The sequence below is a fragment of the Notamacropus eugenii genome, chromosome 7 (assembly GCF_028372415.1).
Source record: "Notamacropus eugenii isolate mMacEug1 chromosome 7, mMacEug1.pri_v2, whole genome shotgun sequence".
Taxonomy (NCBI): Eukaryota; Metazoa; Chordata; class Mammalia; order Diprotodontia; family Macropodidae; genus Notamacropus; species Notamacropus eugenii.
Genome location: NC_092878.1, coordinates 2442889 through 2458184, shown reverse-complemented (window position 1 = coordinate 2458184; position 15296 = coordinate 2442889). Strand labels below are relative to the sequence as shown.

At 37.3% G+C, this 15296-nt stretch overlaps 1 protein-coding gene across 1 annotated transcript in view; it reads right to left on the bottom strand.

Moving 5' to 3' along the window:
• TRPM7 (transient receptor potential cation channel subfamily M member 7) overlaps positions 1 to 15296 on the bottom strand; it is a 139304-nt gene that overhangs the window by 45619 nt on the left and 78389 nt on the right. The window contains exons 12-19 of the mRNA XM_072624262.1: positions 13232 to 13366; positions 9932 to 9985; positions 6839 to 6979; positions 6466 to 6600; positions 5061 to 5341; positions 2450 to 2678; positions 878 to 1033; positions 652 to 795 (exon numbers count right to left, since the gene is read on the bottom strand). Of these exons, the coding sequence (XP_072480363.1) occupies positions 652 to 795; positions 878 to 1033; positions 2450 to 2678; positions 5061 to 5341; positions 6466 to 6600; positions 6839 to 6979; positions 9932 to 9985; positions 13232 to 13366 (1275 nt within the window). The remainder of the gene's footprint in view (positions 1 to 651; positions 796 to 877; positions 1034 to 2449; positions 2679 to 5060; positions 5342 to 6465; positions 6601 to 6838; positions 6980 to 9931; positions 9986 to 13231; positions 13367 to 15296) is intronic.

The following is a 15296-nucleotide window of genomic DNA, read 5'->3' as shown; positions in this document are numbered from 1 at the left end:
TCACTAAAGCAAACTTTATCAACGGTGTCCTGTGTCCTACACTTCCTATGAGGTGGCGCTGTGGCACAGGAAATAAAGAGCTGGATCTGGAGTCAGGAAGGTGGCCTCTGACACTCTCTGTGTGACCCTGGAAAATTGCCTCATTTCTGATCACAAAATGGGGATAATAATAGGACCTATCTGGCACAGTTATCACAAAGATAAAAGTGAGATAGTATTTCTCAAGCACTTTGTGAGCCTTAAAGGACTATAAAAGTAGCAGCTGCCATTACTATTCTTATCATTACTGATGGATTACTGATCATGACGGCCATCACTGATTGTGCCAGCTGAACTTTCAGGCCATCGCATGAGCCATTCCCTCCACTCTGCTAATCTGTCTTACCGCTTTTAACAAAACCACCTTCAGGAAAGCTTTCAAGGTTAATCTCACCGTCTTCACTGCTGTACTTCACACTGATTCGGGTTACGCAATATCAATACCTCTTCATACACTGCTCCACAAATCATTCCTTCTCATTACATCAGTTCCAATACTCTCAAGGACAAATACAAGCATTTTTGTAATTACAACAGACTGATGTGTACAGACAGAATTGTCATATATATTGGGTTAAGAACAAAAACAAAAAACACCCCAAAGATACTCACTGTATTAAACCAAAATTTCACAATTGGTGCATGATAAAAAGCATAAAATTTCCGAGTGATTGGGAGCTTTTTTGGTTTTATTTGTATGTCAATTTCAGTCTTTCCTTCATTATTTTCCAAAACTCTGATTTCTTTGAAAATTTCCTAAAATAAAAAAAAATGATTAGCTAGTTATTCATATTAAGCTTAAAATTTTGCTTCTTTTACTCATGTATGGCTTCCTTACCAAAGGAATTTCTTCTGTAATATTCTGGAAGTTGTTTTCACTGTCTTCCATAGTCATTTGATGAGCATCTTGAGACTGTGGGATGTGGGACATTTCTGCCTTGGTTTTATATTCCAGCATTAAAATGGCAGGTGGGACTAAGATGCTTAATATCACCTAGAAAAATTTAAAGACTTACAATCTGTTTGATAAAAAAGTCACTTTTAAGTAAGACCAGTAAAAGACCCAGTATAGCTTTTAACAATATAATACTAATAGGTTTGTTTGCTTTTTCCTTGTATAAACTAATTCCATCGGAGTAAGAAACTCTGGTGAAGCAACTCCCTCTACTAATGCAGTCTGGCAATTGCTCTGGGACACATTCTTAGAAAGCAATCGAGGCACAGAGAGGCTAAGTTATTTACTCATAATTTAAAAAGTGCAATGTGTGAGAGGCGGGACTTAAGCCAAGGTTTTTGTATGACCAGTCAGGGCTCCTACCATGACTACTACTAGGTAGCAGCTTTTTTTTCCCTTCTAAGTAAAATGTGAAAAAAGAAAAAGTTGGGGAAAAATTAGTTTCTGTTACTTATACATGAAGCTTAAAGAGGCCGGGGTTAAATTCTGTTATAGAGCAAACCATAAAATTCCACAGGCTTTTTCCTATCCCTCCCCTCCTCAAATTTCTGTACTTATTATAAACACAATGAAAGACCAATTATTTTCTAGACTATTTCTTCAAATATTAATCTGTATAAAGATATATATTTTGGCTTAAATTCACATATTTCCTAATCAAGGAGTTTTAAATTTAGGAATATTATTCCAACAAAATGTTCATGGTACAATAAAACAATCTCCATTAAGAGCCATTTTTCCTAATTTTAAGCTGAATCTCTTTTTAACTGCTCCACAGTATGGCTTATGCTTACTCAGCATGTGCTTCTATAAAGAAATGTAAACAATAAAGGTTTGTTTCTACAGAAAGTTTCATCTAACATTTCAAAATTAAAGCATAAAAAATTTTATGTAGCAGGTTTTTCTCTGCTAACCTTCCATCACTCATTTTAGTAACTGATTAGTAACCATTACAGATCTATCTACACGTGCCTATAATTAAGGGCTATTTGACTGTTTACTTACTCTGTACCTTATTGGGAAAAATATCACAGAGCGTCAAAAGACAAGTTTAAGATGCTACCTCCTTATAAGGCAAGAAAGAATATAAACATTTAGCCAAAATTCTTGACTTCAAAATAACCACAACAAAACAGAGCAAAAACCCACGAAAAAGGCCACAAAAGTATCACAGGGATCCATGACACCCTCTGTCTTTACAGCTGCCAGGGCAGCCAGAGGCAGTCAAGTACACAGCTTGGTGCTCCGTCCTACTTCCAGCTAGGTGCTTAAGCAGCAATCACCCTAAGTGTCCTGTTATTTACTTGAGACTCTAGTGGCTAACACAAAAGGAACATGCCATTACTGGGCACAGCAGGCTAAGTACTTCCAGGATCCTTCTCTTCTTCTAGAAAAATCAACACAGCTATCCTATTTAGTTTGATCTATCAGATAATATGGTGTTATGAAATATACCTTGTACCATGAATTTTTTCTCATGTTCAACCTTCCCATCCACATATCAGATAGGAGCATTTGTGTACAAGTATGAGCAACAAATGGTCGAAGCCTTGAAGACACTGCTAACTTAAGGCAGGTTGAATTACTCCAGTTTTTTAATTCATATGTGAGTAATTTCATGGCCATTGTTTCATCTTGTCTGAAGGATTGTTCTAGAAGCTCGACTGCCAGCTGACCAAAATCACTGTGAAAGGAAAAAAGTAGATAAAAATGATTGAGTTTCTGATTTCCATTCATGGAATTTCATTTTTTATACTATCCTACTATACCATCAATCTCCTAGGGCTATGCCAACCACTAGTCTTAACACCAGGCTTCCTACTTCTGATGAATAACACATGTCAGAATTACTCAAATGAATATAAAACTAAGAAATGTTTCCATTCCATTGAAATGTGGAGTGTACACCTTTCGGGAATTTTCACAAGTCCTAAAATTGAGATTTCCTTGTTCATCTTCCTGGGAAACAAATCTGTGGGCCTCTGGAAAAGGTGAAAAGCCAGGACAATTCTAACCAACGTTTGGTGTCTATGCAGAATCTTAAAGTGAGAATGGTATGATGCAAAAACCTACACAGACGAACTGACAGGGATCTAAATGCAAAGAAGAACAATTCATTCTGCTATTAACAATGAAAAACCCTCTGAAGAAATTACTTAATGCTTATTAAATCATGTCGAAGAGAACTCTGGGTTTCCACTGGCCACAGAATCATTTTACAAGTATACATGGACGTGTTCTAGAACGTGTGCCCATTATAAGCCCTTTACAGAACTCTCACCTTTCTTTTCATGCACAGTATGACTATAACCCTATTTCAGTCTTTTAATAATTTAATACACAGAACAGCATATAAGCTTCTTAATTGGTTACCCCAAATCTGGTCTCTCCACACTCCTTTCTATATACAAAATAAAAACCACTATGTACTTGCTTTCCAGATTAAAATTTTCAGTGACTATTTATCAGATCAAGTCCAAAAAATTATTCAGAACTTGAAAAAAATGCACAGATATTATAGAGAGATAGACTTTTATTGAACTTTTAGGAAAAACTTCCCAACAGTTAAAAGTTGTGAAAAAGCAGAATGAGCTGCCTCCAAAAATACTGAGATATCTGTCACCAGAAGTGCTTAAAGTAGATTCTGGATGACCTTCACTCACAGCTGTTCTAGAGGGGCTTCCTGATTCAGATACAAGTTGGACCAGGTGACCTCACAAGTCCCTTTCAGCATTGAGACTCTGTGGTGCTATGATACATACGATAGGCTAACTCTACATGGAATACCTTAAATCTTCCTGCTTCTGTACTCTGTGAGCAGAATGATCACTGCACCCCCTTCTGGGCCTATTAAAACATGTCCTTGAAGACTCTGAACAATCCCAGATCACCTCCTCCTCACTCACTGTCAAAGTCTCACGTGTTTCTTCTATGTTTAAAGTTCTGTAGTTATTACTGCGTAACTGTTGTGGATACGGTTTACTTAGCAATGATTTACTACTTACTTTGTAACAAATCTATCATATTGTCTTGAATTGTTAACTTACACATGCTTTCACACGCACACGTATGTTTTATCTTCACCAACTTGGCTGTAAATTGAAGTGCAAAACTTACATCCTTTACATACTCCCCACTCATCTAACATTTAAAATAAAATTTATTTTATTTATAAACCTAAACAAAAAACCTCCTTTTTGAATGCTTAGCCAAAGAAGAATATTTTTTAAAATATTTTTTAAGTGATGTCCTTTCTTCACTAGAAAAATAAAAATAAAAGCAAATTATATATTAAATAGGAGATGGCATTACATGAGCCCTTTCGGTTCTTTTATTTCTGGTTAAAAAGACATTCCATAAGCTGTGAGCTGATCCAACCACTCTGGAGACCAATTTGGAACTACGCCCAAAGGGCTACAAAAATGTGCATACCCTTTGACCCAGCAATATTACTTCTAGGGCTGTATCCCAAAGAGATCATGAAAATAGGAAAAGGACCTACATGTACAAAAATATTTATAGCAATAACTGGAAATCAAGGGGATGCCCATCAACTGAGGAATGGCTGAACAAGTGGTGGTATACAAATGTAATGGAATACTATTGTGATGTAAGAAATGGTGAACAGGCGGACTTCTATGAACTGATGTTGAGAAAGGATTATGCACAGTAACAGCCACAGTGTGCGAGGACTGATTCTGATGAACTGAGCCCTTCTCAGCAATGCAAGGGCTTAAAACAGTTCCAAAGGACTCATGAGGCAAAATGCCACCCACATCCAGAGAAAGAACTATGGAGTTGGAATGCAGAATGAAACAGACTATTGATCTTCTCTTTTGTTATGTTTTGTTTTTCTCCTAGTTTCTCCCACTTGCTCTAATTCTTCTATACAACAAGACTAATGTGAAAATATGTTTAATGGGAATGTATTTGTAGAGCTCATATAAGATTGCATGCAGTCTTGGGGAGGGGAGGAGGAAAGGGGGAGAAAATTTAAAACTTATGGAAGTGAATGCTGAAAACTGAAAACAAATAAATGAATACATCTGGTGAAAGTGTAATTTACTTGGAGTACTGCTTCAGCTCTTCTGAGGTGTCATCGACCAGGTCGCTCTGCTTCGCCTCGTAGGCCATGGAACGGTACATCTTACAGGCCACCAGCGCTTTGGCCATGGACTCTTCGCCGTGCTGCCAGAAGAAAAGGGCCATCACCTGCCTCTTCATGAGGCAGGCCCAGATCAGAAGCTCATTGAGCGGGTACGGAAACCGCCTGGTTTCAGGATCATCAATGTCAACGATTTCATCTTTGGTCTTCTTCTTCTTTCCTTCTTCTACAGAGCTATCAATCTTGGGGAAGTGAAAAACAGAAAGGGAAAACACGTACCTCAAGATTTACATGGAGATTTTACAAAACCCAATGCACTTATGTTTGCAATTTAGCATGACAGATCATGATATATCGTTTTGCCTAAGTGTGGCCAACTGTAAACACAGAATACGAGAGCTGCTCAAGGCTTTTCTTTGAAGTAGGTATCCTATTAAAATCAACCAGCCCTATTCTTAAACACTCCATTTAATAAAAAAGGCCAAATTATATTATGAAAAAATGATCATTAAACAAAACTGTCTACATAACAAAGACTCCAAGTTGTAAACTAGCACTCGTTTTAAAAACGTAGTATCAAGTAAAACAAACTGAAGCAGAACCAAAGAATTCAGACGGTCCCTGGGGAGTATTAGAATCAGAAAAGGCCTATACGTTACTTACTGATTAAAATATGAAATAAGGTCACATAAGGGTTACCCAAATATTGGGGAGAATAAATAATGAAAGTGAATTTCCACATCCATATGTATTGTCACCCATAATGTATTTTTGTCTTACCAAGTTCTCAATGCTCTATCTGAATATACTGGGGGAAAGAGGAAGAGATCAAACACTTATTAAGTGACTACTGTGTGCCTGGGAGCATTCCTAAGTGCCATTATTAACCTCCTTGTACAGCTGAAGAAACTGAAGCAATCAGAGATTCAACAGCTCACGAAGCTAGTATCTGAGGACAAATCTGAACTCAGGATCTCCTGACTCCAGGCCCCAAAGATCTATTCACTGTACTACAATACCTATGGTTTCTTTACATCTGTATAACGTGTCTATGAATTTATAATATTTCTGTTCATGTCTATTACCTGTCTGCAAATCAACTTTTAACGCTTTATCACTCATTTGAAAAACACGTACAAACAGTATCAGCCTGTACATCATTTGTCTTTGCATATTTATTTTTTTCCATGAAGAACCAAAAGACCTACTTTGTTATGATGTCAATGTTACATGGGAAAACAGAGATGTTCAGTGTATAAGGAAAATTCAAAACACTATTTTATAACATTAAAAAATGTCACATAGCTCTACTATACTTAATTAACATGGGTCAGGTCCAAAGAGGATGTTACTGAGACAAAAATACCTTTGGTCTGTAAGGCTGTGCGGTCTTGATGAAATGATTGTGTCGCGTTTTTTCCCTTTTGTCTTCCCTGTTACCAAAAGACTCATGACTTTTTCGCAGCTGAGGAGTGCTGCTGGAAGTGTTTCGTCCAGATCGCTAAAAATGAAAGTTTTGTTATTTTTCATAAATGTTTAATATAGTTACATTTAAAGAAAAAAAATCTCTAAAATCATATATATAAATTAGATAACATAACTGAAGTCCAGTTTAGCTGCCCTGGATTTGAACACTATTACTTTACAAGTCCAGTGGGTTTCTTACAATGCCTAACGTAGTTTTTCTTCTACGTTTACGATACTATGCACTCACTATTTCTAAAAGAAAATCCACGTACCCGATTATTCCCACCAAGGCTGTTGTATATGACTCTGAAACGCTTTCGAGTGTAAGTGCATCTGTAGGTTCCTCCCATGAGGTATTCAATGACAAGTCCTATATCGATCAGAGTTATCTTATATCCTGGAGGAAGGTTCCCCTAGAAACAAAACATTCTCATCATATCCGTACAATAACTGATAGTCATATGTGAACGATCCACAAATCAGAAGTGTTCTAAGTACAAATGGTTTATTTATATCTGTATAAGCAGGCTCAATCAGGTAATGAAAACCGGTCCTTACATTTATTAAATTCATTTATAGCCACTCAGGGGCTGAATAGGACTAGCTGCGAAGGAAGAGGAACAAACATTTCTGACTTAGTGACTCTGGAAGGGAGTGTGCGAGACCTGAGGTCTAGGTCCTATGAGCAGCCTGGAGGGCAAATCTAACCAACAAAGATCCTGCAGTTATCCTTCGTGACTACGGAATCTTCTCAGTAACCTGAAGCAAGAGTTGTGAACAGTGAAGAAAAGACACGTCTCTCCAAGTCTACAAATTCCCTTTCACCTACATTTTAGAAAACATATTTTTCCATAAGTGTTAGAAATAGCACTTAAATTCCCAGACTATTAACAACTTTTAGACAGAGCAGCACTTTATATACATGATTACTTCATCCGATTCTCCTAACAACAAACGCTATGGCCTTTGTGGGTGAGGCTTTTCAGAATCTGAAAGCTCCCCAATGCCGCCATGATGCTGACTCTGACCCACTTAACTAACTACGAAACCATGGTATTTGAAATTTCTGTAATTTAGTAGTTTAAGCTGTGCCTGGCTCTTCATGACCCCACTTGGGGTTTTCTTGGCAAACATACTGAGTGGTTTACTATTTCAACGTCTCCAGCTCTTTTTTACAGATGAAGAAATTGAGGCAAACAGGGTTAAGTCATCGCCCAGGGGCTCCCAGGCCTTCCTGATTCCAGGCCCGTTTACAATTACAGCAACACAAAAACAGAATATTTTTGACATGATCGCACAGATGGATTCTTAGGTACTAGTACAGAAACCTAACCTCCATTCATCGCATTGTTCCTACAAGTACTTAGCAGCCTCACATCCCAATTACTGCCTTACAAATGAACAGATTACAAATCTAAAGTGGGGGAGAAGCAGTGTTAGATTAGACCTACATAATTTTCATCATTGTAGTTAATATAAATCTTGATCTGGGGCACTTTCCTATTCCAGAACAAATAATAAATTAGATATGTAGGCCTGCGTCTGTACACTCAAACAGCATTATTTTAAAAATCTTTTCTTCTACATGCTTCATATTTATGACTTAATTCTGCTGTGACCTATTCTTCCCAGATGTTCTCATCCTCTTAATTTATTCCATGAGATCTGTTTTGTAGTTTAATATTTAATGTCTGTTTTTAGAATAATCTTGTTGCAGAAGTTCTCAAGAATAACACCAAAGACATTTATACTTTATTATTATCTGTCTGCCTAAAATCAAGGGTTATAATGGATAATTTCTTCATTTTAAGCATGTTTATTTAGCTCCCAAGAGAGTTCCTAAAAATAAACTAATTCATTCTGTATACTAACAAATGCAAAAAATGAATTTTAAGATCTCTGGCAATGTCCATTATCACAGGAGAATACTGGAAATGACAAACTGGTGGGGGATGAGAGGACAATCACAGGTAACAAAAATTTGAAGCAAGCAACTTCTTCCCACCCTCACACCCCTCAAAAAATTGTACTTCTTACATACACAACTTATTTTACATACTCTGGAAAATGCCCAATCCTCCTTTCGGTCCCTTTGAGTCCACACTATATATAAAGAAAAATGTACATGGCAAATTTTTTTTTTTAAATTTGGGCCTATTATCACAGCAAACATATAAAGTACAGCTGCATCAACTCACATGTCTGGTGTCAGAATCAACTGTTCCCTCTTACTAATTCACACTGCAAATATGAGGGAGAACTCCTGGACCCAAAGCTTGCCATCTTTCCTCTCATGCTAATCAATTAAATGTTTCCTTCTGAAAGAATCTTGCTAAGTGGTGCCAGTTTAAAAAAACAGAACGGAGACAATTAGAATATAATCTACACCTTTCCTACGGGATTGCCATCTGCTCAGAGTCAAATGAAAGGCACTGAAATGAGGAACCAAACAGTGAAAGATTAAAAGGGAATCGATAAAAACTAATACTTCCAAATGAAGATTCACTGGGTTAAGATGTTTTAAATAAAGCCATCTGAGTACGTGTAGACACAGCCTTCTCAACACACACGTTCATGATTTCGAGAGGCTGTCTAGAATGGCATAAACTGCAAAATGCAGGTTGGAGCCACTAACATACCCTGATGATCGTAAATACAGTGAAGTGAGCACATGTCACAGGATCCAAAAACACGATGGATTTTAAGGGGTTATATAAAACTATGAATACAGAGTATTTTGAAGACTAACGTGTCACATAAATGTACACTTTTATTTCTGAATTATTCTAATACAAGTCAACCTAAAAATCTTTTATTGTTCCTGTGGAAGGAGGGATAAAGGGGTATAGAAGAGTGACAGGACGAGTCTCTTTCAGGAGCCACTGATACACTGCAGTAACATCACAGGTCAGGACATTTTATAATTTTTAAACACAAACTTTCGTTAGCAACAACTCAAATTCATAAACAATTAAATCTAGACGGAGAGTTCTTTTGTTTTCATGACTCTCTGAAGGCACATTTACACTTCTATTCATGAACAGAGACTGCTGTGTCATGATAACGCACGTCAGCAGCTATTCTGCCAGGTGTAATCTTAGAGATGTGCCAGGGGAACTGTGAGACTACAAAGACTTATCCAGGATCACACAGTCAATATCATTTGGAGGCAGGAGCTGAATTCAGTGCTTGATTCCAAGGCAAGCTGCCTATCCACTAGGCCACTACCTAGCTTGAGGAATATTAGAGGAAATTTAAAAAATAGTTATTTTTGCCAATTAAGATAACTCTAGATATCAATTATCTGTTAAGTCCTATAAAAAAATTAAGGGTTTACTCTATTTTCAAAAAAAGTAAAAACATACCTGTTTGACATCTCGAACAAGGTGAAACAGCATTGGATTAGTTGGGCCTTGTTTCTTTTTGGAAAATGAGAAAAAAAATTACAAATATTAAAAATACTAGAAAACTATCAATGAAGCTTAGAAAGAATTCAAAACCAAACATTCACTTGCAGAAAGATTCTGAGCCATTGATCATCTATACAAAGATTTTCTCATAGACTACCAGAGTTTTTTAAAGAAGTCAAGGCAAACAGAATAAGCATCTTAGGCAAAGCTTCAATGGTATTTATAATGATCTATGTGACTAGGTCATAATATCAGTTTAATCAGTCAGTAAGGTAAGAGGGAGTTGTTACCATCCAAATATAATAGACCTTCCTGATTTCTTGACGAGTGCCTTTTCTCCTCAAATATCTCTTATCTGTATATATTTCATGTGCATCCATGTACCTGTTTCCTTACTTTGTCAGACTTTAGGCTCATGAAGGACCGGAACTATCTCATTTTCTTCCCCTTGTACTCCCCAGAGCCTAACTCATTGCTTACTACACAGCAAGCACTTAAATACTGGTAGACTAAGAAATTATAGGAATGTATCTGTTATACTACAGGGAAGAATACTTCAATATACCTAATGATTATTTTCTCAACACAACAGAGAAAAAGCTCATGAAGTAGGAGCTACTGTATTCTAGTAGAAAAAGTAAAAATTTATTTAAAAAAATAAAAAGTTATGTATAATCACAAATTCAAAAATTCTATGATTTTGTAAGTAAAGGGAATTCATCATGTAAGAACTTCTGCCAAATCTACCTCCTCTCTATATATGAGACTCAAATCAAGTTCTTCCTTATTTATTATTTGACAGTAAGTTCTCTCCCTGCATCATAAATTGTGTATTGCTAGTAATCTGTGACATCCTTTCACAATGCCCTGGCACTCTGATATCCTCTTTTCTTAGTAAAGACACCTAAGATATAAAAATTTTAAAAAATTTATTCAGGAAATACAGTTTAAGAAATCAACACTCTCTTCCTCTACATGAGCTTCAGTGTCCTCTGTCCTAGAATACCAAGAATGTCCCCAAGGTTCCTTTTTAGTTCAAAATTTTTATGAGTCCTCAAGGATAAGGACTGTTTTATTTGATCACTTTGTTTCTTTCAGTTTACCATAGTGTACTGAATAGTAGGTCCTTAATAAATGATTACTGACTCTTTAATCTCCAACTAGATTGTAAGTTTCTAGAGGTGAGGGACTTTATGCTATGCTTCAAGTGAGGCTGGTGACCTTGTACAGCCCTCCCTCAGTCACGTCATCATCTTGATGCCACGGTCCTCTTTGAGAATGAGGGGCAAACACCATAACAAGAAGTAGCTAGCACACTACAATGAATAGTACCTGCCCACTAACAGTCAAATAACTGGTTGTAGATCAAATGAAGACATTTCAGAATTCTTTATCAATGGTACAATGAGAATGAAACAGGATTCAGCATACAAACACTTCCTTTACAGACTTCCTTGAAAGTGCTGAGGCAATGGAGAATCCAATGTCCTCTTAATTAAGAACTTTAGGGAACAAAGGAAGAATATTTGAAAACTAGTCCAGCCTATTGCAATAAGCACTGGAGTGCCACTAAGGAGTCTGTGCTTCAGTAAGAATCAATGAGTTAATCTATAACCTCCTATGGATTTGTTTCTAAACAGATTTCCAAAAAATAATATTTTATCGTAGCAAGGAAGAGAAACATGAAACTAAGAACTGAAAATGTTGTAGAGATTTAAATTACATTCCAAGTTAGGCAAATATATTTTAAGTAAAGTGGGGAAAAGTAACGCTTCACACTTTTTTAAAGGGATGGGAAAGATTTTGTGGAAGGAAATTTTTTTTTTTGAAAAAAGATTTATGGACATCTTTTGATTTTTATCCATCATTCCAGGCATTTCCAGATCGAGCCTCCACCCACTGAACTTTCTCTTCTTTTGAAAAACAACAACCAACAGCAGCCGATCAAAACCAGTTGATAAATTCACCTCCTCTGACAGCGTGTGCAAAACTGCCAATGAAAGAAGGTGGACTTCCTCAAATACTCTCCAAGACCAAGGGTTTCCATTGCAATTACATAGCATTGGGCCTTTTTTCTGAGTGAATCTGTTAGTGAATAACAGATTTCGAAAGCATAACAAGGAGTGGAAAGCAGGAAATCCGGTGAGCTGGAAGAGGGGACTCACACACCAGGGATGGAATCCATAGGTAACGAGAGCACATTTAAGGAAAAAGGAAAGATACTGATGTACAACAGCAGTCCTCAAACCTTTTGGTCTCAAGACGCTTTTACAGTAAGCTCAAACATTCTCAAGGACCCCAAAGAACTCTTTATCCCTGTGACAGATTGTTCTGTTTGATATAGCCAATCCTCACTTAGATTAGGTAGACCTTTACCAGAGGCTTCCCCTTCTGCTCCAACACAGCCTCAGGGCATGAAGCAGAGGATCCCTGGCAAGGCTTCGCTGCCACTGCTGTCACTGCCCCCAGCTCCCTGAGGGAGTTGAATTGGTAGAATAAGAATTTACTTAAAGTGAGAACTGTCTATATACAAAGAAACTCAGGCCTCACACAGAGATGTACTTGGAAAAGAACACCATATGACATGAATAATGTCTTAGTATTGGTATGAGAATAGTTTTAACATGATGGACCTCCTGAAAGGATTCTGGGATTCCACTGGCATAGAGGAACTTGGTCATTACGCATGAGATGACAGAGAACTGCAAGTTAAGATGAACTCATTATCCACTCTGGTGACTCCCTGTTGCCTTCAGGATCAAATAAAAACTCCTTTCCTGGCGTTCAAAACTCTTTGTGACCTAGGCCCTCCCACTTTTCCCCACCCATTCCAGTCTTCTTACACCTCATATGCATCTACGTATTCTTCAAACTGTCGACACTGGCTTACCTACTACTCTACAAAAAGGACACTACATTTCTGGGTATTTTTTCTAGTTGTCTGCTTTTCTGTGAAACATCCTCCTTCCTCATGTCTAACTCTTGGTTTCCCTTTAAGCTAAAATATTACCTTGTCATAAATCTTTCCCAGCCCCTCAATTCTAGTGCCTCCCTCTGTTGGGTGTAAAGCTCATTTATCCATGTTTGTTTGGCGCTTGTCTTCCCCTTCAGACTGTTCACCTTTCTTTGTGTCCTCAGTGTGAGCACAGAGCCTGCACACAGCAAGCACTTAATAAATGCTTTTGGATATTTGGAAGATAGGATATAGACAGTACTATGAATCTGAACAATTCTACCTTTGACATAAATACTTACGGTGTTATAAAGCTCTTCTAGCCTAGGAATTGTAAGGAATTTGTGCATGCTCACTCCATTTTCAATAAGAAGCTTTACAAACGCAACTCTGTCCATTACAAGTGCATCCAACATAGCTTGTTCCAGAGATCCAACCTAAAAGGGGACCAAGACAAATAACATGTTGAAGCAATGTTAACTAAATGAGACTTTTTCCAGTTACCGACTCTACCCTAAATATTCACATCTAGATGGCTGAGAAGTGTAATAAGTCGTACGGATAAACTGAAAATTCAGATGATTTCAGGTGGGAAAGAAAGAAATTCTCTGAACTAACGAGACTGCAAGCAATCAGAAAGAAACCATTCAAGAATTGTGGAAAGACAGTCGGGATAACACAACATTTCACAGCCTCTACATTAAAGGATCAGAGGGCTTGGAATATGATATTCTGGAGGTCAAAGGAGCTGGGATTACAACCAAGAATCCCCTCCCCAGCAAAAGTGAGTATAAACCGTCAGGGGGGAAACAGCCATTCAATGAAATAGAGGACTTCCAAGAATTCTTGATGGAAAGACCAGAGCTGAACAGAAAACCTGACTTTCAAATACAAGACCCAAGAAGCATGAAAAGGTAAACAGGTAGTGAAATCATAAGACACTTATCAAAGTTGAACTGTTTACATTCCTATGTAGAAAGATACTCTTTGTAACTCATGAGACCTTTCTCAATATTTGGGTAGTTGGAGGGAAAATACATACACACACACACACATATATATATGGAGACACATACACATACATAGACACACATACATAGACACACAAACATGTATATATATGTATATATGTATGTATATAGACAGAGGATACAGGGTGAGTTGAATATGAAGGTATGATATCTAAAAAATAAAATTAAGGGGTGACAGAGAGGAATGTACTGGGAGAAGGAGAAAGGGAGAGGTAGACTGGGGGTAAACTGTCTCACAAAAAAGAGGCAAGAAAAAACTTACAGCGGAGGGGAAGAGGGGAGTGAGTGAACCTTACTCTTATCGGATTTGGCTTAAGGAGGGCATAACATACGCACTCAATTGGGTAACTGAGAAATCTATCTTACCCTGCAAGAAAGTAAGGGGGAAGGAAATAAAGCGGATGGTGGTGATAGAAGGGAGGGTAGATTCAGCGAGGGACTAATTAGAACCAAACACAGTGTGAAAGGAGAGAACAGAGTAAATGGAGGGAAATATAGTTGGTCTCCCACAACAAGACTACGATGGAAGTGTTTTCTATGACTACACATGTATAACGTATACCTTCCCTCCAACTACCCTAATAATCCTTGCCTTCTCAATGAGTGTGGGAGAGGAGGGAGGATGGGAGAGAAATTGGAACTCAAAATAAAAATGAAAGTTAAAATTGTTTTTACATGCAATTGGAAAACAATATAGTAATTAGGATATAGAAATCTATCTTGTCCTACAGGAAAACAGAAGGGAAGGGGGTAACAGAAGGGGAAGGAGAGGTGACAGAAAGGAAGGAAGACTGGAGGAAAAGGTAATCAGAAGGCACACTGTCTTGGTGTGGGGTGGGGGGGGTAGAGGAGAAGAAAATTTGGAACTCAGGATCTTGTGGAAGTGAATGCTGAAAACTAAAGATGATTTTTTTTAAAAAAAGAAGGAAGATGGAGTGAAAGAGATTGCAGATCTTTCATTTCTAGTGAAAGGAAGTAGTTGGGGTAGGGAAAGAGAAGTCAAAGCTCTTGATACATTTGACTACTTACAGTAATCTGACATACCTTAATTCTGATTCGTAAACTTATTTGTTGCTAAGATGCTTGTTGGAAATCATAATATTACGACATTTTAATATTGCATGAATAAATGGTAAAAATGAAAAAGGAAATGACACATTTTTTAAAAAAAGTAAATAGAATCTGAATGACTGAGATAAAAGGGAAAATGTAAAATCTGCTTATACTTATGGAATCCGTAGGCAAGATCACAGCCACTCACTTTCACTTTTTTAAAAGTTTAAAACAAAACTGGAAGAAAAATTGGTTATAATTTCAGCTAATTCTAAAGTTGTTA